General features: G+C 43.5%; 1 protein-coding gene across 3 annotated transcripts in view; it reads right to left on the bottom strand.

The window, feature by feature from the left end:
• NUP93 (nucleoporin 93) overlaps positions 1–23,668 on the bottom strand; it is a 116,295-nt gene extending 92,627 nt beyond the window's left edge. For all 3 annotated transcript variants that reach the window (XM_030924876.1, XM_030924877.1, XM_010365454.2), the window contains exons 1-2: positions 23,544–23,668; positions 5,605–5,797 (exon numbers count right to left, since the gene is read on the bottom strand). In XM_030924876.1, the coding sequence (XP_030780736.1) occupies positions 5,605–5,783 (179 nt within the window). In that variant the 5' untranslated portion in view covers positions 5,784–5,797; positions 23,544–23,668. The remainder of the gene's footprint in view (positions 1–5,604; positions 5,798–23,543) is intronic.
• Positions 23,669–25,212: the final 1,544 nt, after the last annotated feature.

Below are 25,212 nucleotides of genomic sequence, written 5' to 3'. Positions count from 1 at the left end.
CACCCTGTGAAAATGTGAATCAATTAAACTTCTTTTCTTCACACACACAAAAAAATTAAAATAGTAAACCTCCTTATACCCATCACCCAGCCCCAACAATCTGCATGTCGTAGTCAACCCTGTTTCATCTACATCCCTACCTATTTCTCTCTATCAACAAATATGCTTATTTTGAAGCATATCCAAGATATTGCCTAATTTTTTCACAACTTTTAAATTTGTGTTTGTTTAAATGAAATCCAAATAAGGTCTCTACTTGTGGATGATTAATATGCCTCCTAAATCTCTTTTCATCAACACGTTGCCCCTCCATCTCATTTTTTTTCTTATAATCTCTTTGTTGAAGACTCTGGATTATTTATCTTGTAAAGCGGTGTTACTCAAGCTTTAAATGTACATGTGATGACAAAGGTACAGAACAGAAAAAAAAGTGCATATGAATCACCTGGAAACCTTGTTAAAAATGTAGATTCTGATTTAATAGGTCTGGGATGGGGCCTGAGAGTCTCCACTTCTAAAAAGCTCATGGTTGATGCCGATGCTGTTGATCCACTGACTGCACTCACAGTAGCAATTCTATAGTTTCCCACAGAAAACGTTTTACTGACGGAATCCCCATGATATCATTTAACATGCTCCTTTGTCCTCTGTATTTCCTGCAAATTCAAAGTTCCAAGGGTTTGATTAGATTGAGGTAGCACTATTTTTATGGCTAGATTACTATATACTTTACATCAAGAGGTATTTAATATCTGGTTATGTCCACCTGAAATATTTGCAGTCTTGATGATGATTGCTTAGATCCATTTACTCCTCAGTGGTTGCAAAATGGTGGTATCCTAATATCCTAATTCCTTTATTAGCTAGAACACTTCCATTCCAAGAAACTCTAAAATCAACTATGTAATTACCCTGAATAATGAGTTGGTTCTTTAGTACTCTCCAAAGGCAATCAATGAGTTTTGTTTTAGTATATAAACTCATAAATTTTAAACATATTTGATATGTTTCAATCCAATGCAATTATTATCCTAATCGATGATCAAATCATCTCATCTTTGGCCAGTAGAAGCCTCTTCAACTTGGTTTCTGGGTCCTTTTGACATGACTGTCCTAGCATCACTTGTTGAAAAAGACTGTTCTTTTCACACTGAATGGTTTAAGTACCCTTGTTGAAAATCAGCTGATCACAGACACATAGGTTTATCTGGATTAATAATTCCATTCCATCAATCTACATGTCTGTCCTTAGGCCAGTACCATAGTCTTAATTACTGTGACTCTGTAGTAAATTTTGAAATTGCAAGTGTGATTCTTCCAACTTTCTTCTGCTTTTTAAAGATTGTTTTGGCTATTCTAGGTCTCTTGCATCTCCGTATGGATTTCAGAATCAACTAGTCACTTTCTGCAAAAAATCCCAGCTGGGATTTTGATAGAGACTGTGTTGAATCTGTACAGCAATTTAGGGAATATTAATATCTTACTATTAAGTCTTCTGATCCATGAACATGGGATGTCTTTCACTTGTTTTCTTATACAAATGATAGAGTACTAAACACTTTTCTCTACCCTGCATTTTTTACTTAATATGTCCTGGAATCACTCCATGTTACTGTATACTCTCATTCCTTTGTTCTACTGAAGAGTACTCCACTACATAGACATACTACATTATTCCACTAGTCACCTACTGATGGACATTTGTTTTCAATTTTTGCTATTACAAATAATGCTGTAATGAATATCCTTGTGCACAGGGTTTTCTTGGGTGTTTTTTGCCAGTATATCTTTGGGACAAAACCCTAGAAGTGGAATTGCTGGGTCAATTTTGCTAGCTATGTCTAAATTTTGTCCCATGGTGCTGTACTCTACCAGACACATAAGAATGTATCCAGTGCCAAAATAATTTTAACGTATACCAGGATTTTGAGAACCTCAGAATTTAAAAATTAGCTACTAGAATTGTTAGAAAAGAAAGGTCATTTAAGTGGTGGACACCTGTAGAAACTGTTCAGTGTGTGGCTTATGCAGTATATGGCTTATACGATGCATATGCAGGGAGAGAAAGGACTGATGAAGGAGACAGGGAACCTAGGACAGGGATGGCTTTATAAATAAAGCCTGTACTAGAAACTTTCAGTCTGTAAGGGTGGAAAAATCCTTAGAAGGTTCCCTGCCTTCTAACTGCTTCAATTTCCAAAAGCCAGGCGGTCCCCCATGAGCAGAAAGTCACAGAAGCTGGAGTCTCCTTCTAGTTCCAGGAGAGTAAAAGGACAAGGACTGTTCCCAGCATACACGGGAAGCACATAAAACATCAGAAGGCCTGGGTTCAAGTCTCACTTGTCACTTACTGAAAATCTTGGATACATCACCTTTCCAAGCCTCAGTTTCTTCCTCTGTTAAATGTGGGGAAAAATGCCTATCCTACCTCTCAGGCACTGCAGACTAGTCAGGACAGTGCCTATGACAATCCTTCAGAAACTGAAAAGTACCATACAAATATGAGGAATTCTTACTAAGTTGGATTTGAAATTCCAGCCTGGCCACTCACTATTGACTTTCCTCAAGTTTAAAACACACATAACACTTTCATAGGGTTATTTTTAAAAGAAATTACATAATGCGTATAAAGTGTGTGGCACAGCGCCTGACAGTAAGAGCTTAAACAACAGCTTATAGTATTATCACAAGGAGAGTTACAATGTGCTGTAAAACTTTGGGAAAATAAATGTTTATATATGCTTTGCATGAACATGGAGAAGTATGTGAACAAATAAGCAAATTAATAACATTGGTTACGTTGGATGACAAAGTTAGGGAGAAAGACTGACTACTGGCTTTTCCTTTATAGACCTCCAAGTTGTCTGATTTCAGAGTTTGAATGGAAAAATCTAGTGCAGCATATTTGATGAGAAAAGAGAGGTATGCAATTGATGATGGGCACCCTCTGACCTCCTGGCCTCATGCAATCCTCCTACATCAGCCTCTCGAGTAGCTGGGACTACAGGTGCGTGTCACCATGCTCAGCTAATTTTCTGTAGATGGGTTTTGCCATGTTGTCCAGGCTGGTCTTGAACTCCTGAGTTCAAGCGATTCACCTCCCTCAGCCTCCCAAAGTGTTGGGGTCACAGGCATGAGCCATGGCACCAAGCTCAATATTCTGTTTCAGTTGATCAATGTGCATATGAGTATTCATTCATTTTATTATGTATACCAGAGTCAGCAAACTTTTTCTGTAAACAGCATATAGTAAACATTTCAGGCTTTGTAGGGGACATGATCTCTGTTAAAACTATTCAACTCTCATACTGTAGCACAAAAGCAGCACAGACAATACAAATAAGCCTGGCTGTGTTCCTATAAAACTTTAAGGCTGGATGTAGCTCATGGGCTGCAAACCCAGATTTACATCTTTATATATGTTAGGCATACTCTTCATGTGTGAAAAAATTGAACAATTTTAAAAGATCAAAGACACACATAAAAAAAGTTACCAAAGCTATTCTCTAAAACAAAATATTCAACACAATGTATTTGGACAAATAAATAAATTTGGCACATAATATTTCAATCTTAAATCTATAATCTAAAATCTTAAAGACAGAATTTTCTTTCAAAACTTATTTCATGTAAGAAAATTTTTCCTACTTAGTTTTCTCTTCTGCCCTCATACTGTATGTACTAAAATATTCACACCACACTTTATGTCTCTGCCTATCAAGAAGATGGAAAAATACAGTCATCAGCCCTTTGGTTTCTTTTTAAGCACCTGCCCCACCCTATAACCATTCTTTCAACATTCCAACTTCCTCCTCCCTAAAATAATGAATTTGAGGTAGAAAGAGATGAAAAAGAATGGAAATTTACAAGAAAAAGAGCATGACTGATAATTGTTACCAAGAAAACATTTTCCCTTTTTGCTCTTAATAGGTTGTAAAGCTGATGCAATTAAACTATAACTATAGCAACTCAGCTGACATCATGGGCCTTTCACTTCAGCAGCATTTTTGCATACAGCACAAAGCCTGCATGCTCAAGACTGGGGGTAACCATAGGCAGCCAGGAGAAGCAGGTAAGGAGCCTACAGGGAAGGCAAGTTAGCAGAAGTGTCTAAAGTCTGGTTGGGCTGTGAAAAAGCAATGTAGGGAAGCAGTTGGCTGCACTTAGCTGCAAGGCTGCAGGGTGAAAAATCCCTGCCAGGGTTCCTCTGACTTGCCTTTACCAATGCCAACAGAACCAAAACCAACTAGTTATTTTAGAAAATAACATTTTGGGGAGGCCTACAGAAGAATTTCCACAACATCCTTACTGACTCGACAGAGCAGCCAAAACATTCAGCTCTCAAGAACAAGAATGTAGCCCACTCCTACATAATACTCCCGTGACATCTGTTAAATGCTTAGAGCAGACAATGTCCCACGTTAACACTAGCACTTAGTTCTTTCTCAAGTTCAAGGAATGAAGATTGAGGAGATGACTGACAATTTCCCATATTTCCTGCACAGAATTTCAGTGTCTTTCCAGACCCATCAAAGGCACAAGTAGCAGCACCCTCTCCATCCTCCCATGCCCTTCCATCACAATCAGAGGAGTATGGGCTCTGGAGTCAACCTCACTAGGTATGAATCCTTACTTTACCACTCGCCAGCTGTGTGATCTGGAAGTTACTTGCCTTCTCTGAGCCTTTGTTGCTCAACTGTAATGTGGAGATTGTAGCCTAATGATGGTTGTGAAAATTAAGCAAAATCTTAAGTCTAGCCAAGCTTGTAACACACAGTAAATAATCGGTAAATCACATCTCTTAAGGAAAGCAGCATAGTTTTTTTCTGCCCCACTCCCCACATTATAAGTTCCTTGAGAGCAAGAACCATGTCTAATTCATGGTTGTCGCCCCAGAGATAGTCCAGACCTGGCACAGCGTGGATCCTAAACACATGTTTGTGGAATCAACAGCCCAACTGATGCTGTGTGGCAGCAGTGGCTGCCAGCCCAGTCAGTCAGCACTTTTCCCCAGCTGCACTCTCTTGGGGCTCACTCACTCTCCTGTTCTACAATCAGCTGGGGGCACTGTATTTCCAAGGCCTTTCAGAAGCAGCCTCCCGGGTCAGTGACAACAAGCAGACAGAATCACTCCTCACTTGGATGGTTTCACATCACTAACTGCTCATCAATTTCTTCCAAATGCTCTTAAAACCTGTCCTCATCACTGAGTGCTCTCTGGCTTTGAAGGTAACTTATCTGTGGGGCCCATATGTATTAACATAACAGGAGCCATTTATGACCCAACAGTCATTGACCTCAAGCAGGAACTACTGTGACCAGATTCAGCATGACAGAACTCTTTTACCCCCTCCCACCTTGTGATCATCTCTCCCTGTGATATCAGCTCATCATCTCTCCCTGTGATATCAGTCAGGCTAGAAAACCTGAGAAGCAGGGAAACAAACCAAGGCTGCTGTCCTTTTATAAAACCTTTCTGAGTTCCCAAGAATCTGGCTAGTGGCTGTCATTCACAGATTGGATCTGAATTCAAGGCAGGAAAGAAGAAACAGATCCTGCCCCCAAGCCACCCAGTAGTAAAGGGGCCTCCCTACCAGTACTCACGCCTTGACATCTGCCGTCTCCTGGGACGTGCGTGTGAGGGTACGGGAACGCAGGCGCTCGCCCGCCTGCTGGATCTCCTGTAAGTTCCGCTCCACATGGGGAAGCTCTGAGATGCCCTCAGTCTCAGCAGCAAGCTGTTCAGCTTGCTGAAGGAGCTCACCAAACCCCTCAGTATCCATTGGAGATGCAGATCCTAGATGGGAGAAAAAATGAAAAGATCTAAATCAAGGGAAAGACAGGTTTCAAACACTGCCTGAATCTGTTACAAGCTTAACAAAACAGCAGAACTTTTTGTAAACAGACGAGGACACAGCTCATCAACAAGCAGGATTTGTTCCTGAACATAGCCCAAGAACAGGCCTGACAGAGAAAATGAGTCAGGCTGTGAAAAAACAGATCATTTCTGTGCATATTGACAGCCCGAAGACTGATTTCTGCCATCAGAACAAATGCATGGATATCAAGTCACGGACCAGAATTCCTGCCTCCTTCCACAGACTCAAAGCAGATAAGGAAATGGAAATCACTGTGGCAACCTCTAGGAGGCTTAAAGAACAGTCACCTTATACCTCTTATTCTTCACCCATCTTAGAAAAGCACTACCACCCCAAAAGCACCAGGCAATTTGTAAGACCTTATCTCAAATGATCCTCACAACCACCCTGTGAGGCTCCTGAGTAGAAAGAACAAATTCCAGTTCACAGAGGCTGAGTTACATGCCGAGAATACTCTCTACTGTGATTTGGTTGAACCAAGACCAGGAAAACAGGCAATCTTCGGACTAACCACCACTAACTCTCCCTCTCTCCCCTACTGTTATTCTAATACACCTGCTCCTTCACTAACATAGAATAAATTCTTTTTTTTCTTTTTTTTTTTTATACTCAAGTCCAGGTCTCCAATCATACATTCTTTATCTTACAAGGTTACTGAGAGCACAGATCTGTGCCTGCTTGCTATATACGACATTCAGGACATTAGATTTGTTACTGTACCTGCTACTTTGAGAAATGCCAATAGGACAGAATATATAATGCACTATTCTTATATAAGGTTCTTGACCAAGAGAATGTTTTTAACTCCTACCACTAATTAAATCAACAGAAGATAAAAAGTAGCACCATGGTAAGAAAATTGGCTGGGCACGGTGGCCCACGCCTATAATCCCAGCACTCTGGGAGGCCTAGGCGGGTAGACTGCCTGAGGTCAGGAGTTAGAGACCAGCCTAGCCAACATGGCGAAACCCCCATCTCTACTAAAAATACAACAATTAGCTGGGTGTGGTGGCACACACCTATAATCCCAGCTACTTGGGAAGCTGAGGCAGGAGAATCACTTCGGGGGGCGGGGGCGGGCGGGCGGAAGGTTGCAGTAAGCCGAGATCACACCACTGCATTCCAGCCTGGGCAACAGAGTGAGACTGTCTTGGGGAAAAAAAAAAAAAATTACATTGCTAAAAGGTTAATAAGAAAATTTTTTGTTAAAAAAATTACTTGTACAATAGCTCTTATTATACTTTTTTCCTTTTTTTGGGAGACAGAGTCTCGCTCTGTCAGCCAGCCTGTAGTGCAGTAGCGCAATCTTGACTCATGGCAAACTCCGCCTCCCAGATTCAAGCAATTCTCATGCCTCAGCCTCCCAAGTAGCTGGGATTACAGTGTGCACCACCATACCCAACTGGGGTGACACTACCAGCTTTTTTGTATTTTTAGTAGAGACGGGTTTTGTCATGTTGGCGAATAATTATACGTCAGCTACGAAGCACAGGTTAATTGTCAAAAGGACACTGTTACTGCCATAAATCCATTAAGAACTTTTAAAAATGAGCATTAAAGGACATTAACTTTAAAGGCAAGGGAACAAGGGTAAAACAAAAATAACTCAGCTGGAGTAAACATAAAGCCACTTCGGTATTCTTTGTGAAGTTCCAAGCTGACTTTAATCTTCAACAAAAATTAACGTACAAAATAACTCTTAACCTCAAGTTTCTAAACAAACATTGTAATTTTTTTGACCCAATATAATCAGGCTGTAATTTGCAATCTTTTTTTGTGAGAAAATGGGGATGGGAGAATTAGGAAGGTATCCTCAGGGAGAGAGGAAGAAACACAAGAATTTTGAGGAGAGGGGCATTTTTAAACAACTACTCCGCCCTGACAGAGAAATGTTGTTTTCTCAGGAATGTTCAAGGCCAATGACATTCTACTAATTACACAAAACCATGGTCATTCACCAGAAAGGGAAAAGAAAAGCAAAGCATTCCCTTCTTCGGATCCCCACCCCACCCCCGCCCCCCCGCCCATTATTTTTACTCTAAGATAAAAATAATTTTTCTAACAGAGTCAAGGAAAAGAAAACACTTTTTTCTTTCATGAGGAAAACTTTGGAAATCCCTAAATAAAGAACCGAAAGAAACAAAACTTTTCCATGATTAAAAAAAGAAGACAAAGAAAGATAAAGGAAGAAAGAAATACATCTAATATTTTATTCCTATGTCAGACAAAGGAAATGCTCAGCTTCTCAAATGACCAGCCCACCCCAAATATTTTGAGCAATGAATTTGGTATAAGTAATTAATACAAAATCAGTCATTTACTTTAACATGGTCTAATAAAGATTTTTTTAAGTTAATTATATATAATGGTTTTGACAATGGTAAAATAAAGGTTGAATCTCTGAACAACATCCTAAACGTAATATCCCAAAACTGGGCTCTAACTTTTCATCCACAAAACCTGCCCCTTGGCCTTCTCAGTGTGTGAAGACTTCATTATTCAGTTGTTTGGACCAACCCATGATGGCCCATAACTCATATCCTACATCCAATCAACCAACAAAGCCCTTCAAATCTATCTTCAAAATACATCCAGAATCTGCCTGTCCTCGCCATCTCTACCTAGCCACCTCCCCACATCCAAGCTGCCTCCCTAGACTCTCTCAGCAGTCTCCCTCCCAAACCTCCCAGCTTCAGCCCTTGCCTCCCACAGTCTGTCTATAGCAACCCAGCAACCACTGATCCTTTTACAGTCAGATCACATGCCTCCTGCTTAAACCTCTTATACAGAAAGAAACCCTACAAAAGGGGCCCCACCTCCCCTCATCACTCAGACTCATCTCCAGCCCTATCTCCACTCCTTTCACAGGTGCCAGCCACTCTGGGGCCTCTTTACTGGTCCCCAACGGATCAGGCACATTCCTGCCTTACAGCCTTTGCACTCCGTGTTTCCTCTACTGGAATGTTCCTCCCCCAGAAACTCTCAAGGTTGACTCCCTATCTGTTTCAGTTCACCTATCACCCTGCCTTTGAGGCCAACCTAGAAAGCTATTTTTTTTTTTTTTTTTTTTTTTTTTTTTTGAGACAAAGTCTGGTTCTGTCACCCTGGCTGGAGTGCAGTGGCGCGATCTCGGCTCACCGCAACCTCCGCCTCTCGGGTTCACACCATTCTCCTGCCTCAGCCTCTCGAATAGCTGTGACCCTGTAGTCTGCCACCGCGCCCGGCTAAAATTTTTGTATTTTTAGTAGAAACGGGGTTTCACTATGTTCGCCAGGATGGTCTCGATCTCCTGACCTTGTGATCCGCCCGCCTCAGCCTCCCAAAGTGCTGGGATTACAGGCGTGAGCCACCGCGCTCGGCCCTAGAAAGCTATTTAAAAGTACAAGCCACCCCAGCAATCCCCCATATCCTTTACTGTCTGTCACCTCTGCGAGAATATAAGCTGCACAAGCAGTGTTTTGTTCACTGACGTACCCCAAGCTTCTACAACAGTAGAAGTGCCTGACACATAGTAGGTACTCATATTTTGAATAAATAGGAGGGGTTTTTTCTTCCGTTGGTGAGAGTCTGTCCTTCTCAAAGACTTCCTGCACCCCCTTGCCAAACGGGCACCCACTAGCAAGCAGAGACCTGAACAAAAACATTCCCTTCCAGTTGGTATCAGACTACCAAATGATACTTAACATTTTTGAGGCAGCACAGCATAAGGCAGTGACAGTCTAAATGGCATGAATTCATATCACACTTGGTCCAGACTGGTGCTTTCCCTCTAAATATCAAGACCAAAAACCAGGTGAACAGAATTAGAAACCAAAAGAAACAGACACATATAGAAAGAATTTTGCGGCCGGGCGCGGTGGCTCAAGCCTGTAATCCCAGCACTTTGGGAGGCTGAGATGGGCGGATCACGAGGTCAGGAGATCGAGACCATCCTGGCTAACACGGTGAAACCCCGTCTCTACTAAAAATACAAAAACTAGCTGGGCGAGGTGGTGGGCGCCTGTAGTCCCAGCTACTCGAGAGGCTGAGGCAGGAGAATGGCGTAAACCCGGGAGGCGGAGCTTGCAGTGAGCTGAGATCCGGCCACTGCACTCCAGTCCGGGCGACAGAGCGAGACTCTGCCTCAAAAAAAAAAAAAAAAAAAAAAGAATTTTGCTACAAAACTTCAGGGTAGGAGTAAAGAGAAAATAAGCTTGTTCTACATCTGCACAGCAGAAAAGAGAGGTATGTATGAAATACTACTTTTGGGAAAAACTGGATCTGTCCTGCATTATTATTCAACCAGTAGAAATTAATTATACAAAAAAGTTTAATTAAAGTTTCCAAATTTATACATTTTTTGCTACCCTCATTGTGCAACTAAATCTATACTTTGATGTATTCATCATCCCACTGCACTAAAATGCTTCAATTTATGCCTAATTTCATAAATTTAGGACAATTTTTATCCCCACCACAAAATATCAATTTAGCCACAAAATATAGAGATTAAACCACTAAATCAACTTTGACCAAAAGACTAAAAACTAATCATGAAAATAACCTCAGTAAGCTTTGTCCAGTAGAGACAATTAAAACGATCTATGGGGGAAAAAACTGAAGTCCAAGCCTTGCGTTGGGAAAATCTGGCCATGCAGCCTAGACACCAGCTGCATCCTTGGGGAACTATGGAGGAGAGGCAGAGGAAGAAGCAACACTAAGAAACCATGGAAGCAGGACCCGGAGCAATCAATGCAGCACAAGTGGGGCTGCACAGGAAAAGGCCAGCAGGGACAGCGGAACAGCACTAGGGCTCCTTTACGACAGCAGTGACTAAGCTCCTGGGCGTGGTTGGGAATCCTTTGGCAAGGCAACACTGGCAGGCACTTCAGAGAGCATCGCAAAGTATCAGGGCCTTGGGCAACAAATTACTCTCCCTGTAAGTAGGATTTGGCAGAAGTGCTACCGAGCCTCCATAGAAACTCCTCAACAACCTGGGCAACTGAGAACCTTAAACTGAATGGCAAACTTATCACTGCTGTTAGAAGGCAAGATTGGTTACACTTGTCGGGGGAAGGACAGAAGCGGAAGGATGAGGATGGCTTCAAGGGGGCTCGCAATTTTCAGTTTTTTGATCTAACCATTGGTTGACAGTGTGCTCACTTTTCAGAAAATTAGTCAATCTAGACTCATGATTTGTGTATCACACTTCAATAAAAAGCTCCCCGCCCTGACTGCTGCCACCAAGCAAAGGACAATGACCCGCCTTTTTTCTGAAGCTACAGTAGGATACCCCACTATGCTAAAAATAAGGAATGTTCTCAGTGGAAAGGTCCCATAATGTAGATCTCTTCACCACACCTAGAGGATGCTGAGCAAATGAACTAAATGAAAAAAGTAAAAGCCACAGTTTGAAAGAGAGAGCTCCTACCTAGAGCTAAACCAAGGGCTGGCCAAACTTCTACTTCCTTATGCTGGTCTGCGTTCACCTATCGTTTAGTGTCTAAAACACATGTCCCTTTAGGGCATATCAACATTCATCAATGAGGTGGAAAAAATGCCCAAACTGCATATAAGGTGAAATGAACTAAATATAAAGGCAGAGCAAAAATGCACAAAATAATTTCAGTTCATTTACTATTAACATGTGAGTCTTACGAAAAATAAAATCATTTCCACATTCCAAATATATTAACTATGTTAAATATTTAATTGAGCCAGAGAAGAGTAGACACTTAAATATTCAAACAGCTAAACACTTCTAAACCATTGTAAATCAGTATTTTCTAAGAGTGGCCCCTTCGGGATTTTGTAGATGGTCTGAATCTTTGTCTGTTATAGTATTCATGCTTATTATATTAAAATCTCACATATCTTTTCTGATATTATTAGTTCATTGGTTTCTTTTATTTTTTTATTTTTTTTTGAGACGGAGTCTCGCTCTGTCACCTGGGCTGGAGTGCAGTGGCCGGATCTCACCTCACTGCAAGCTCCGCCTCCCGGGTTCACGCCATTCTCCTGCCTCAGCCTCCGGAGTAGCTGGGACTACAGGCGCCTGCCACCTCGCCCGGCTAGTTTTTTGTATTTTTTAGTAGAGACGGGGTTTCACAGTGTTAGTCAGGATAATCTCGATCTCCTGACCTCGTGATCCGCCCGTGTCTGCCTCCCAAAGTGCTGGGATTACAGGCTTGAGCCACCGCGCCCGGCCTGTTTATTTTTAAAGCACCAGCCACAAGTAGAATACCTCTCTTCCTTTACTCAGGTCTTACGGACTCTCAAGCTGGGGAATCATTGCGTCATCCCAGAAATAGCTATTACTCACTAGTTCTCTAGACTTAAGCCTATGTTACTCCCAGGATATGTTCCAGAAAAATAAAGAACCAAAGCTGAAAAAGGGAAAGAGAAAATGAAACAAAGGAAGCTATAAAAGAGCCTCAGAGCCATCCATCCTAGACATATCTGCCAAACGTTTGCCCAGTTTCTAGTCTCCTAGGGCAAGAGTGAGCAAACTTCTTCTGTAAAAGGACGGGTAGTGAATAGTTTGGGCTTTGTGGGCCAGGCTCTGTAGTAACTACTCAACTGTGCTGTTGTAGCTTGAAAGCAGGCACAGATAATATGTAAACCAACAGGCATGGCTGTACTTTAATAAAACATTAATCATGAACACTTAAATTTGAGTTTCATATAATTTTCAAATGGTTATAAAATATTTTTCTCTGGATATTTTTCCTCCCAAGGATCCAAAGATGTAAAAATCCTTCTTAGTTTATTTGGCACATAGGCCATAGTTTGCCAACCCTTGGGCCTAAGGTATTGAAGCTAGACTTGATAAGTAAGCTACCCTAACTAGGCCCCAGTATGAAAACATTGTTAAAAAGATAAAATGAGTGACACAATAGGTGTGTTGCCATCTCGTTTCCTCTTTAAACTGTTCATTTGGAAAGCATATTTGGGGAAGAAATCTGTTTTGTAAATGACGATGCCTGTCCCATTGACCTAATGCACAGGATGCTAAAGGGAATCCACTGTTCTTTGTAAGTATAATGCAACATATTAAACCCATGTGAATTTTCCCTTTTCCTTATCACCCACAATCCAAACAGCACATTTATCCAAGAAATACAAAGGGCTGAGAAAAAGATGAAAGAATAAAGACAAAGCCATCTGTCTTTTCTTCCATGTTAAAGAAATCTCTCTCCAATCACTGACTTGCATGGGGAGATGACACCAGCTATTTTCCTGCAGAATTTCAGTATAATCAAACAATACTGACTGAGGAATTCTAATTTAGTAAAATGTATGTAGTAACATACCCAAATATTGTCTCTTTCAACTTCAAAGATCATGCAACCTAAAAAAAACAGTTGTTAGCGCTGTTATTTTTTTTTATGTTGTCAAAGGGGGAGATTTTATATACATCAGAGAAAGTAACAGATGTTGCTATTTATATCCTTTCTTCCAAATGTACAACTGACAATGTTCTTCCTTTTTTGATTATTTTAAATAATTATTTTTGATTATTTAAAAAATTTCAAATAACAGTAAAATAACACTAAACAGTACTGTTTTTAATAACAGTAAAAGAAATGGAAAAAAACGTATTTTAGACAGAATGGGTGAGAAGATTACACTGTGAACCCAAACACCTGGTTCCAATCCAGACTGTTCATTTACTAGCAGATAAACTGATCTCCCTCTGAGATAAAACTCCAATTTCTCTGTCTCAGTTTCCTCATCAATCAAAAATGATAATTTCTACCTACTTCAAGGAGCTGTTGATACATAAAAGTATCTTATAAACTCTGCTGATTTATATCATTGTAAAATGCTATTTTAGCTTTTTTCCAAAGTTGCCAATTTGGCAACATTTTATCATTTAATTATAAACATCTCTGCTTCAAAAAATCTTTTAGTAAATATTTAATCCCAAATTATAACTTATTTAATCACAACTTTGTATCATTAAGTAAGAACTTCTAGAAGACAATTAGAATGTTGAAATGTATGTTGTACTGCCCACTATCAAATATGCTTTTTATTATAAATCCAGACTTCCATAATGAAGGTGTGATTCAAAAGAAATTTAGCATTTAATTTTAAGCAGAAACTTTGCCCTCAAACCTTATTAATCGCACTATGACAGGAGTAAAACACAAGAATGGTGTTCAATATTCTTGTGAATGATTCTGATTCTTTGATTCTTTTCTCATCCAAGATTGATGAGAAAAACCTCACTCAAGGTATCGAAAGTTTAATATTGATTCTGTTCTCCTATCTTTTGAATACATAAACTAGCTAGATGACAATATCATTCCACTTTTCACTATTATCTGTCAGCTGTCAATTACAACCACCCCCCAAAAATTACATCTTGACATCAGTTTCAGACACCTCTGGAAGAGAGAGGAGAGGATAAAAAAAAAATTGTTGGGCCGGGCGCGGTGGCTCAAGCCTGTAATCCCAGCACTTTGGGAGGCCGAGACGGGCGGATCACAAGGTCAGGAGATCGAGACCATCCTGGCTAATACGGTGAAACCCCGTCTCTACTAAAAAATACAAAAAACTAGCCGGGCGAGGTGGCGGGCGCCTGTAGTCCCAGCTACTCGGGAGGCTGAGGCAGGAGAATGATGTCAACCCGGGAGGCAGAGCTTGCAGTGAGCTGAGATCCGGCCACTGCACTCCAGCCTGGGCGACAGAGCGAGACTCCGTCTCAAAAAAAAAAAAAAAAAAAAAAATTGTTGTTGGAAAGTTCTTTATAGCCCTGTGAGACTAAGTAAAAGAGTTAAACCTTATCATTATTCAGAAGGTAGAGTTCTGGAGAAAACAAAGACCTAAAATAAATTAACCTAGACAGAAGAGAAAGACTGGGGTGATTTAGTAGCAGTACTGCCCTCAATGACTCAATATTTGCAATAAGGAAAGCATAGTATCAGCTTTCCTGATACATAAAATATCACTTGTATCATTTCCTCTTCAATGAGCAAAGAGAAGTAATAACCTGGCATCACAAAGAAAAATAAAGTATCCACATAAGTAACTTTATTAAACTTTTGGCTGTCCAGTCCTGCAGAAGGCCCAGCTGGGAAGAAAGTGCTGTGGACTACAGCTTGGCTCCATCCCACACCAGCCCTCTGACCCTGGGGCTGGATCCTCTCTGGATGAGGGGGTTGCTCAGGTGGTATCTAAGGGCCTGCTCACCTTAAAGAATTTACAAATGTGAGATGTTTTAATAAACTTACTTGATGCTTCCTGGGAAACAGCCGCATTTTAGTGGTGATGGAAATTATCCGTACAGAGAACCTTAGGAATATTAGCTGTCTTACAACTAGCATAAACGGGCAGATCGCCAAGTCAGCCCCCAAAGGCCTTTGGCTTTGGCTCTGGCTCTTGCTCTTCTCTCTAAACCAATGCTACTCAACTCTGCCCCACAGGGGACACTCAGCAATAGCCAGAGACATTTTTGGTTGTCACATCTTGGGAGGCAGAAGGTGTGCAGATTCTAACAAAAGTCTGGGTTCCTCCCATAATAATTTTAAAACCACTGCATGTACAGAATTATCCCACTTGGGCTTTTTATGGCAGTATATTCATACCTTGGTAAACACACAGCAATGGAAAAGATCAAACTACAGACTACACAGAACATGGATGAATTTCACAGACATCACAGTGAGCTGAAGAAGCCAGATACAAAAAGAAGAAGAAGAAAAAAAAAAAAAGCACTGTATGACTCCATTTATATGGATCTTAAAAACAAGAAAAACTAATCTATGGCGCTAGAGATGAGAATACTGGTTATCCCTGGGAGAGTGCTGATTGGGAGAAAGCACAGCAGAGCTTTTTGGGTAGTAAGGACTGAATTGTGTTCTCTCAGAATTCCTATGTCGAAGCCCTAGCCCACAATGTGATGGTATTTGGAGATGGGGTCTTTGGGAAGTAATTAGACTTGGATGAGGTGACGTGGGTGGGATCTTCAGGATGGGATAAGTGCCCTTAGACACACCAGAAAGCTTTCTTTCCTCCACCTACCTCTCCCCACACATACACATCAAAGAAAGCCCGTGACTACACAGTGAACAGCTAGGAAGAGGGCCCTCACTAGAACCTAACTATGCTGGCATCCTGATCTCGGACTTCCAGCCTCCAAAACTGTGAGAAAATAAATTTCTGTTTAAGCTAGAACAACAGGTATTTTGGTATTTTGTTATGGTGGTCTGAGCTGACCAAGGTACCAGAAATGCTCTGTATCTCAATATGGACAGTGGTCACAAGAGTGAAAAATGTGTAAAAATTCCCTGAGCAGTATACTTAAGGCTGAGTCACAGTTTTTTAGAAGGAATAGCAAGAAACAAAGCCCTAACTTAGCAAGAAACAATCTAGCATTACGAAGGTGAGAGTTGGGAGACTTTTCTACTTTTCATTTGATTCCCTTATCAGTGCAAATTCTTTTCCATGAGTATATGTGATCTCACATAATTTTTAATAACTTGTTAATTTTTTTTTTTTTTTTTTTTTTTTTTTTTTTTTTTTTTTTTGAGACGGAGTCTTGCTCTGCCTCCCAGGCTGGAGTGCAGTGGCCGGCTCTCAGCTCACTGCAAGCTCCGCCTCCCGGGTTCACGCCATTCTCCTGTCTCAGCCTCCCGAGTAGCTGGGACTACAGGCGCCCGCCTCGTCGCCCGGCTAGTTTTTTGTATTTTTTAGCAGAGACGGGGTTTCACCGTATTAGCCAGGATGGTCTCAATCTCCTGAATAACTTGTTAATTTTAATATTGCTCTGAATTCCCTACTTCAGAGGGTGTGTCTCACCACTGCCCCTGAAGCCTCAATGGAAATGACTGTCAAATCCACACGTGCCCCCGTGCACTCAAACTCCAACCGTGAGTTTCCAGGCACCACTGGTGCATCTCCTCTCAAGCACATAACTGTCACACCCACCATGTCTCCAAATGCAGTTATCCACCGCCAACTCCTCCTCCACCTTTGCCCCTGGCTTCTGTCCCTTCTCCTTTGTGTCTCTGTGTGCCCTCAGATTGTTTACTTACAGGTGTCCCTCCACTCTCAGACTCAGAAACCAAACACATGTAGGTACATTTTTCCACAGCAAGCAGGTAGGTATTCCTCATTATCCAAACTATTGCTACTCTCTAACTAAAACTCAGGAAATGAAATACTATAGACTCAGATAACATGAGATTCCTCTCTCTCCAAACTCTCATTACCGAAACAGATTGATTGATTGATTGATTGATTGATTTCTGAGATGGAGTCTTGCTTGGTTGCCCAGGCTGGAGTGCAATGGCATGATCTCGGTTCACTGCAACCTCCACCTCTGGGGTCCAAGCAATTCTCCTACTGACTCAGTCTCCCGAGTAGCTGGGATTACAGGCACGCGCCACCACGCTGGGCTAATTTTTGTATTTTTAGTAGAGATGGGGTTTCACCATGTTAGCTAGGCTGGTCTCGAACTTCTGACCTGAGGTGATGCGCTGCCTCAGTCTCCCAAAGCGCTAGGATTACAGGTGTGAGCCACTGCGCCCAGCTCCTAAACAGATTTAAATGGCATGCGGTAATCATATTTTTGCAACATCCTCTAACTGTTGCTTTCACCCCCATCACTATCACCCAAGGCCAGACTTTCATTCCCTTAAGTCCAAGTCCTTCTTAGATGCTAGAACATGGCCTTCCTCCTTCTAGCCCTGCCCCCCACTCCATGCACCCTACTCTATCTTCCTTTTTTTTTTTTTTTTTTTTTGAGATGGAGTTTCACTCTTGTCCCCCAGGCTGGAGTGCAATGGTGAGATCTCGGCTCACTGCAACCTCCACCTACCAGGTTCAAGCGATTCTCTTGCCTCAGCCTCCCAAGTAACTGGGACTATAGGCACGCACCACCACGCTCAGCTAACTTCTGTATTTTTAGTAGAGATGGGGTTTCACCATGTTGGGCAGGCTGGTCTCGAACTCCTGACCTCAAGTGACCTGCTCGCCTTGGCCTTCCAAAGTGCTAGGAATACAGGCGTGAGCCACTGCGCCCAACCCCATCTCTCTTTCTGACATGGCTGTTGCCCCTGCTCAAAAAAACCTCACTGGCTCCCACGCACAGGGATCCAGGTGAGATACTGCTTTTAACTTTCTACCTCCCAGAATAAACCTTGTGTACCAGTCACCTGATTTACTTCGTCCCTGACCATCCTTGTACATGTCCTGCCCTGTGCCATTTTTCCCAAAAAGAAACACCTACCCAACCTTCCACAGCAGCCCTGAGCTCCAGCCAGCTCCTTCACTCTTTAGCTAGATGACTCTGCCCAAATTAATTACTCTCTCTGGACCTCATTTGTGAAATGGAAAAGTAACTGTATCTCCTTCACCTGTCACATAGTAACCACTCAATAAACATTAGCTATCATTATTACCACCAACTCAAGTCCTACCTACCAAATGGTCTTCCTCAATACACATTACCTACAGAAATTTTCCCTCATCTAAATTCCTTTTACTCCATTCATTTGTTTGCCCAACATCATCTCCTGAGCTCTGTTTGTGTATGAGTCCCCACTATGGGCTTTATTTGTATAACCTAATGTCATCCTCACAGCAGACCTCTCGTGTCCAAAGGAGCCGACTGGTACACGGGTTTTTCAGCAGGGGCAACAGCCGTTGTCACAAAGACAGAGATGGGCACAGAGAGTAAGGTGCATGGAGTGGGAGGGGTTAGAAGGAGAAGGCCGTGTTCTAGCATCTAACAGGGACTTGGAACTTCTCCATCATCCTCATTTCAGTAAATGGTATCTTCATGCTAGAAGTTGCTCAGGCCTAAAACCTTGACACTGTCCTTGACGTCTTTTCTCCTCTTATACCCTACATAAGCAATTCATTTCTACACTACATTTATTCATATATACATGAGTCAGACCCACTTTTTGTCTCTTCTACCACTATCATCCTGATGCAAGCCACTCTCATGTGTCACATCTAGGTGATACAGTAGCCTCCTGTCTCCCTGTTCTTTGTCCCCTCCCACTTCCCAGTCTGTTCTCCACACCACACTGGGAAGGAGCCTTTGAAGGGGCTCAAACCTTCAATAGCCCTCAACACTCAGACTGAGATCCAAAGTCCTTACCCTGTGCTATGAGGCCTACATGACTGCCTCCTGACCCAACTCTTCTGTTACCACTCTTCCCCAGGATTATGTGCTTTGGTCCTACGACCTTCCGCTCTTCTTCAAATACGCTAAATACACTGCTGACTAGGGCTTTCACAGTCACTATTTCCTCTGTATCTGCAGGAATATTCTCCTCCAAAATGCCTACCTGGCTCACCTCCTTACTTCCTTCAAATCTCTGCTCAAAGGTTTCCTTTTTAAAGAAGCCTCTCAGCACACCCCAGTTAAAGCAGTCCCACTGTCCACTCTACCACATTTCTGTTTTATCTTCCTGGTAGCACATTATCAATTTCTGGCATCACATGTCTACCTGTTTGTTCATTTACTGTCTGTCTCCTAATAGGCTCCTTGAGTCTGGGAACCTGGTCTGGTCTGTCCACAGCCCCATTCCTCGTGCACTGAACAACAGCACCTAATGCTCAATAAATATGTGTTAAATGAATGAAGGAAGAGAAGACTATAACTTTGGTGTACCTTACAGATCAATGTAGGAATTTCTGGCAAGGTTTGAGGAAGGTTCTTCTGGCAGTTAGCAATGTGTATGGGGGATCTAGCTGTTTGAGGACACTGTTGAAGCTATAAAAAAGTATAAAGCTACAAAATATTTCAAACTTTATGTTATTTAGGGGAGAAGAGATGTAGGTATTAATAGACATTAATATAAAGCAAATAAGTGAGCTAGGAGGACGCTAACCTACCAAAACAAAGGGGATTCTCATATCTCTATGTCCAGCCCAACTCTTTTCCCAAGCCAGTATTTCCAACTGTCCACCTAATACCTACACCTGGATGACTCATGGGTGCCTCAAACTACACATGTCCCAAATCAGACTCATCACTTCTCTCCCCTTAGCCACTGCCACCACCAATGCTTCCTTCTCGTGGGTTCCCAGTCTCTTTTGGTAAAACAATTAGCATGCAGTCAAGTAAGCCAGAAACCACCTTTGAGTTACCCCGGGGTCCCCGTTCACCTCTTCAACACTCAACCAATCTCAAGATCCACTTCTCAAACCTTTTGCAAAGTCATACCCTCATCTCTCGCCACTTCTCTGACTTGCATGCCGACTAAGCCTTCTTGTTCCTCCAACCAGCTTCCCCATGGTCAGGGAGGTTTTTCTGAAATGCTTTCTTGCCTTAAGTCCATCAGGGACACCTTCCATCCCCTACAGAATAAGATGCTCGTGTTTTGACAGAGCTATAAAGGGTGCTCTCCATAGAACAGACACTGCCACCCTTACTACCCTCATCTCTTGCTGCCTTCCCCCAGTTATACCCTAGTAATTCTCTATTCCTTGGGATGCCTGCTTCCTCCCTTCATACTCCTGTATGTGCTAGGTACACACTCTCTATAACACATCCCCAACCCTATCTTGTCACATGGGGAACTCCTATGTACGCTGCAGCCAGCTGGGAAAGTCTCACCTTTGCCAAACTCCTCCCACACTATTCTGAATCTTCTATACTGTTCTTCCCTAGTGCAGTAGTTGTGATTATTTCATCACACATATGTCTCCCTCTCTAGTGGCAAATTTCCTATATGGTAAGGTCCACAGATGCTCAACTCTGAGTCTTCAGCATTAAGTCTGGCACATAATAGGTACCAGATACATGTTTGTTGAATTAAAGTGACCTGTTCCCTGAACACACCTTGTGAAAGATCTTCCTTCTAACTCCACATTCTTTAAATAAACTTTTTCATGAGGAGTGGCCCCTCTCACCTTCGGATCTTTGCTCCAACCTGTCCCTCTCCTTGGCACATCCATTAACCTTATTTTCTATGTCAGTCCATCAAGAAGCTGGTTCAGACCCTCAGACTCACTACATCTCCAGCTGCTCACACTGCAGAGGCTTTGCACTTGCTCTACTCCCTACCAGCAGTGCTCTCAGATAGTTCCATGACTTGCTCATTCATTTCAAGCAGGTCTCTATTCAAATATCCCTGTCCTCCTTTAAGAAACAGCCCTGAGGCCGGGCGCGGTGGCTCAAGCCTGTAATCCCAGCACTTTGGGAGGCCGAGGCGGGCGGATCACGAGGTCAGGAGATCGAGACCCTCCTCGCTAACACGGTGAAACCCCGTCTCTACTAAAAATACAAAAAACTAGCCGGGCGTGGTGGCGGCGCCTGTAGTCCCAGCTACTCGGAGGCTGAGGCGGGAGAATGGCGGGAACCCGGGAGGCGGAGCTTGCAGTGAGCTGAGATCCGGCCACTGCACTCCAGCCTGGGCGACACAGCGAGACTCCGTCTCAAAAAAAAAAAAAAAAAAAAAAAAAAAAAAAAGAAACAGCCCTGACATCACACTTCCTATCTGTGCTTTTATTGCTAGTGGTACCCTCCATAGGCATATCAGTTCAATGAGGGCAGGCCTGTCTCATTCACCACTGCATCCCCATGCCTGCAAGAGTGCCAGCAACATTCATCCAGTTCATATTTTTTGAGCACCTACTGTGTGTCAGACCTAGGTGCTAGGAACACATCAGGGAACAAAACAGATAAAAATCCCCTCACATTCTACAGGGGGAAGACAACAATACACAAGAAAAATACATAAAATGTAAGTGCTAAGAACAACTAAAGCAATGAAGGGAGGTGGGAAATGGGGAAAGCCTCACTAGGTGCCTCCCTAGTAAAGACCCTGAAGAAGTGAGTGCAAACTACATGGATACTAACTGGCAAGCACAAAGTCCCTAGGTCAAAGCATGTCTAACATGTGGAAGGGGAGGGAGCAGAAAATGAGACTGGGAAAGTAACAGTGGGTCAGATTATGAAAAGCCTTATAGCTCACTGTAAAGGGGTTAGTCTATCATATTAATGAGATAGGGACCCATTGGAGGGATTTTTTTTTTTTTTTTTTTTAAGTAAAGGAATGATACAATCTGACAGCTTGTGTTTTAAAAAGATCCCTCTAGCTGCTGTGCAAAAAATAGGGGCCAGGACAGAAGCAGGAAGACCAAATGGGAAACCATTTCAATAATCCAAACCAGAAGTAGTGACTTGGCCTAGGGTGGCAAGTACTATTTGTGGCGTTAAACACAGAGGGCTGGGTGTGGTGGCCAACACTTGTAATTCCAACACTTTCGTGGGAGGCTGAAATGGCAGATCACTTGAGGCCAGGAGTTCGAGATCAGCCTGGCCAACATGGTGAAATCCCGTCTCTACTAAAAATACAAAAATTAGCCAGGCGAGGTGGCATACGCCTGTAGTCCCAGCTACTTGGGAGTCCGAGGCAGGAGAATCGCTTAAGCCTGGGAGGCAGAGGTTGCAGTGACACGATGACACGAGATCGCACCACTGCACTACAGCCTGAGCAACCAAGGGAGACTGTCTCAAAAGAAAACCAAAAAAAGAAAGAAAAGAAAAAGAAAGAGAGCAGTCAACAATGCCTCAAAGGTTATTAGCCAGGGTCTTTCCTATAATTCAGATGAAAAAAAAGGCAACAGGAGCAGTTTGGGGAGGGTAATGAAGGGGAGCTTCCTAGCCCTCTCTTGGCATGTTTAATTTGAGTTGCCTATCATCCATCTCAGTGGAGATATTAAGTGGGTGGCTGGATAAAGGTCAGGGGTGAGGCCAGCGATGGAGATATAAATATGGAATCTGTTAGCCTCTGATATGTAGGTATTTAATGCTATGAGATCACCATCAATGAAAATAAAAATATTGCAAACACAAATGCACAAAGGAAGATTTAAAGAAAAAAAATAAAGAAGAAAAGCTAGGATGACCGAGGATACCCTCCCACATCCCCCGGAAAGAATACAAAAAGGTGATCCTCACTTTTGCTGAAAGACAACTTGGTCAAAACAAAGATTAAATAAATAAAACCTCCTTCCCACGTCTAGCAGAAGGGCAAACCCAGACCAGAGGCTCTGTCAACGGGTCTTTCACACTTCCAAGGACCCATGGGGCCGGCCCCATAATTTTTCCAAAAGAAAGCCAGTGAACTTGGGCTTCGCCTTTGCAGAGGACGGGACGGAGTAAGCACAGAGAAGGGTGGGCCACCCCTGGGTTCCAACCACTAGCATCCTCTTGGATGTACAAAAGGTAAGCCAAGGGTTGGGAGAAGTTGCCCTCGCCCCAAAGCCCCCTTCCCTCGCAGGGCAATGCCTCTCTAGAGGGTATGTCCACGAGGGGTAGGCGAGTAGGCAGGGCACGGTCAGGAAGGTAAGCAGGCAGGTGTTGTGGCGCAGGCTTAGGAAGGGTGGGCTCGCGGGGCACTAGGTGGAGGTGAGGGCAGGGGCGTGGCGCGAGGCCGCCACAGTGGGGAAGAGCGAGTCGGGAGGCCTAGGTTCTACATTCAGAAAGTGGGCGAATGAAAGGCACCCCCAGGGGTGCGGCCCGACTCTAAGCCTCTGGGGCGGCTCGACAAGGCGTTGTGTCGCCGGCGTCAGGCGTGCCCGGCTGCCATGAGGAGAACGGGAAGTGTGAGCGGCGGTGCTCCGAGCGTGGGTACGGCGCTCCACCCAGTGACGGCGGTCCTGGATTCAAGAACAAGCCCAGGGTCGGAAGAACGCGACCAGACACACCCTTACCTTGTACTACAGCCGTCTCCGCCGCTCAGGTGCCGGCTTGAGGACGCGGCCGCCGCTTCTCGCGCCGCTCTACCCCGCTTCCTGATTGGCCAAGGCTGGCTGCTCCCAGAAACCCTCGCGCGGCGCGCCGCCAAAGGAACTTTATGGAGACCCGTGGGGAAGGACAAGAACAGGGGCGGGGCCGGGGGCGGGGCCGGGGGCGGGGCCGGGGGCGGGGCCGGGGGCGGGACGAAGGCAGGGCCTTGGGCCAAACCGTCACCCCGGGCCACAGGCAGCCGCAGACCTCACCTTTCCCACTTGGTTAGAGTCGGCTCTGCCGGGAGAAAGCGATTCCAGAATTCCCTAAGTTAAAGGAATTTCTTACTCCTTGAGCGCCATCCAAGGGCCAAGCCCTAGTCTAGGAGTTGGGAACACAGTGGCGACCACGACAGACAAGATCTCTGCCCTCACTGAGTTCCCAGGCTGGCAGGGGAAACAAAATATAATAAATAAGTAACTGCAGTTCGCAAGAAGAGCTATGAAGAAAAAACAGGGTGATGGGAGAGACGAATGCTTGGATGTTGAAGGGAGGCCTTTCTGAGGTGGTGACATCTTGAGCTGAATAAACAAGGATGAGAAAGGATGGGGCTTGCAAAGTTCCGGCTTCAAAGAATTCCAAGCAGAGGGAACAAGAGTGAAGTCTCCAGGGAAAGCCAGATTAGTGTTTGGAGACTAGAAAGAAGGGCTGTGTGGCTGGAAGATGGTGAGCAGGGACAAGTGGGCTCAGACCCATCCATAGAATGGATGGCTTACACACAACAGAAATTTATTTCTCACAGTTCTAGAAGCTGGGAAGCCCTAGATTAAAGCACCCGCAGATTCAGTGTCTGCTGAGGGCCTGCCTCCTAATTCACAGATAGCACTTGATAAGGTTTGGCTCTATGTCCCCACCCAAATCTCACCTTGAATTATAATCCCCATAATCTCCGCATGTCAAGGGTGAGACCAGGTGGAGGTAACCAGATCATGGAGGGGCAGTTTCTGGCATGCTGTTCTCGCGATAGTAAGTCTCATGAGATCTGGTGATTTCATAAGCGTCTGGCATTTCCTCTGCTTGCACTCATTCTCTCGCCTGCCGCCCTGTGAACAGGTGCTTTCCACCATAATTGTAAGTTTCCTGAGGACTCCCCAACCACTCGGAACTGTGAGTCAATTAAACCTCGTTTCCTTTTAAATGACCTGGTCTCAGGTATTTCTTCACAGCAGCATGAGAACGGACTAATATAGCACTCCTCTCCCTGTAACCACACACAGAAGAAGGGTGAGGGGATCTCTCCAATATTTCTTTTAAAAGGGCTCTAATCCCATTCATGAGGGCTTCACTCTCATGGCCCAATCACCTACCGAAGTCCTCACCCTCTTAATATCATCTCAATGGGGGGCAGAGTTTCAACATATAAATTTGAAGGGGGAGGACACAAACATTAAGAAGTCTATAGCCTGTAGTCCCAGCTACTCGGGAGGCTGAGCCAGGAGAATGGCGTGAACCCGGGAGGCGGAGCTTGCAGTGAGCTGAGATCCGGCCACTGCACTCCAGCCTGGGCGACAGAGCGAGACTCCGTCTCAAAAAAAAAAAAAAAAAAAAAGAAGTCTATAGCAACTAGTGTCCAGCTTTGTTTATTTTTAATAC

Source organism: Rhinopithecus roxellana, chromosome 20, assembly GCF_007565055.1.
Source record: "Rhinopithecus roxellana isolate Shanxi Qingling chromosome 20, ASM756505v1, whole genome shotgun sequence".
NCBI lineage: Eukaryota > Metazoa > Chordata > Mammalia > Primates > Cercopithecidae > Rhinopithecus > Rhinopithecus roxellana.
Note: the sequence above shows the minus strand (reverse complement) of the source record. Positions and strands in the feature narration are given on the sequence as shown.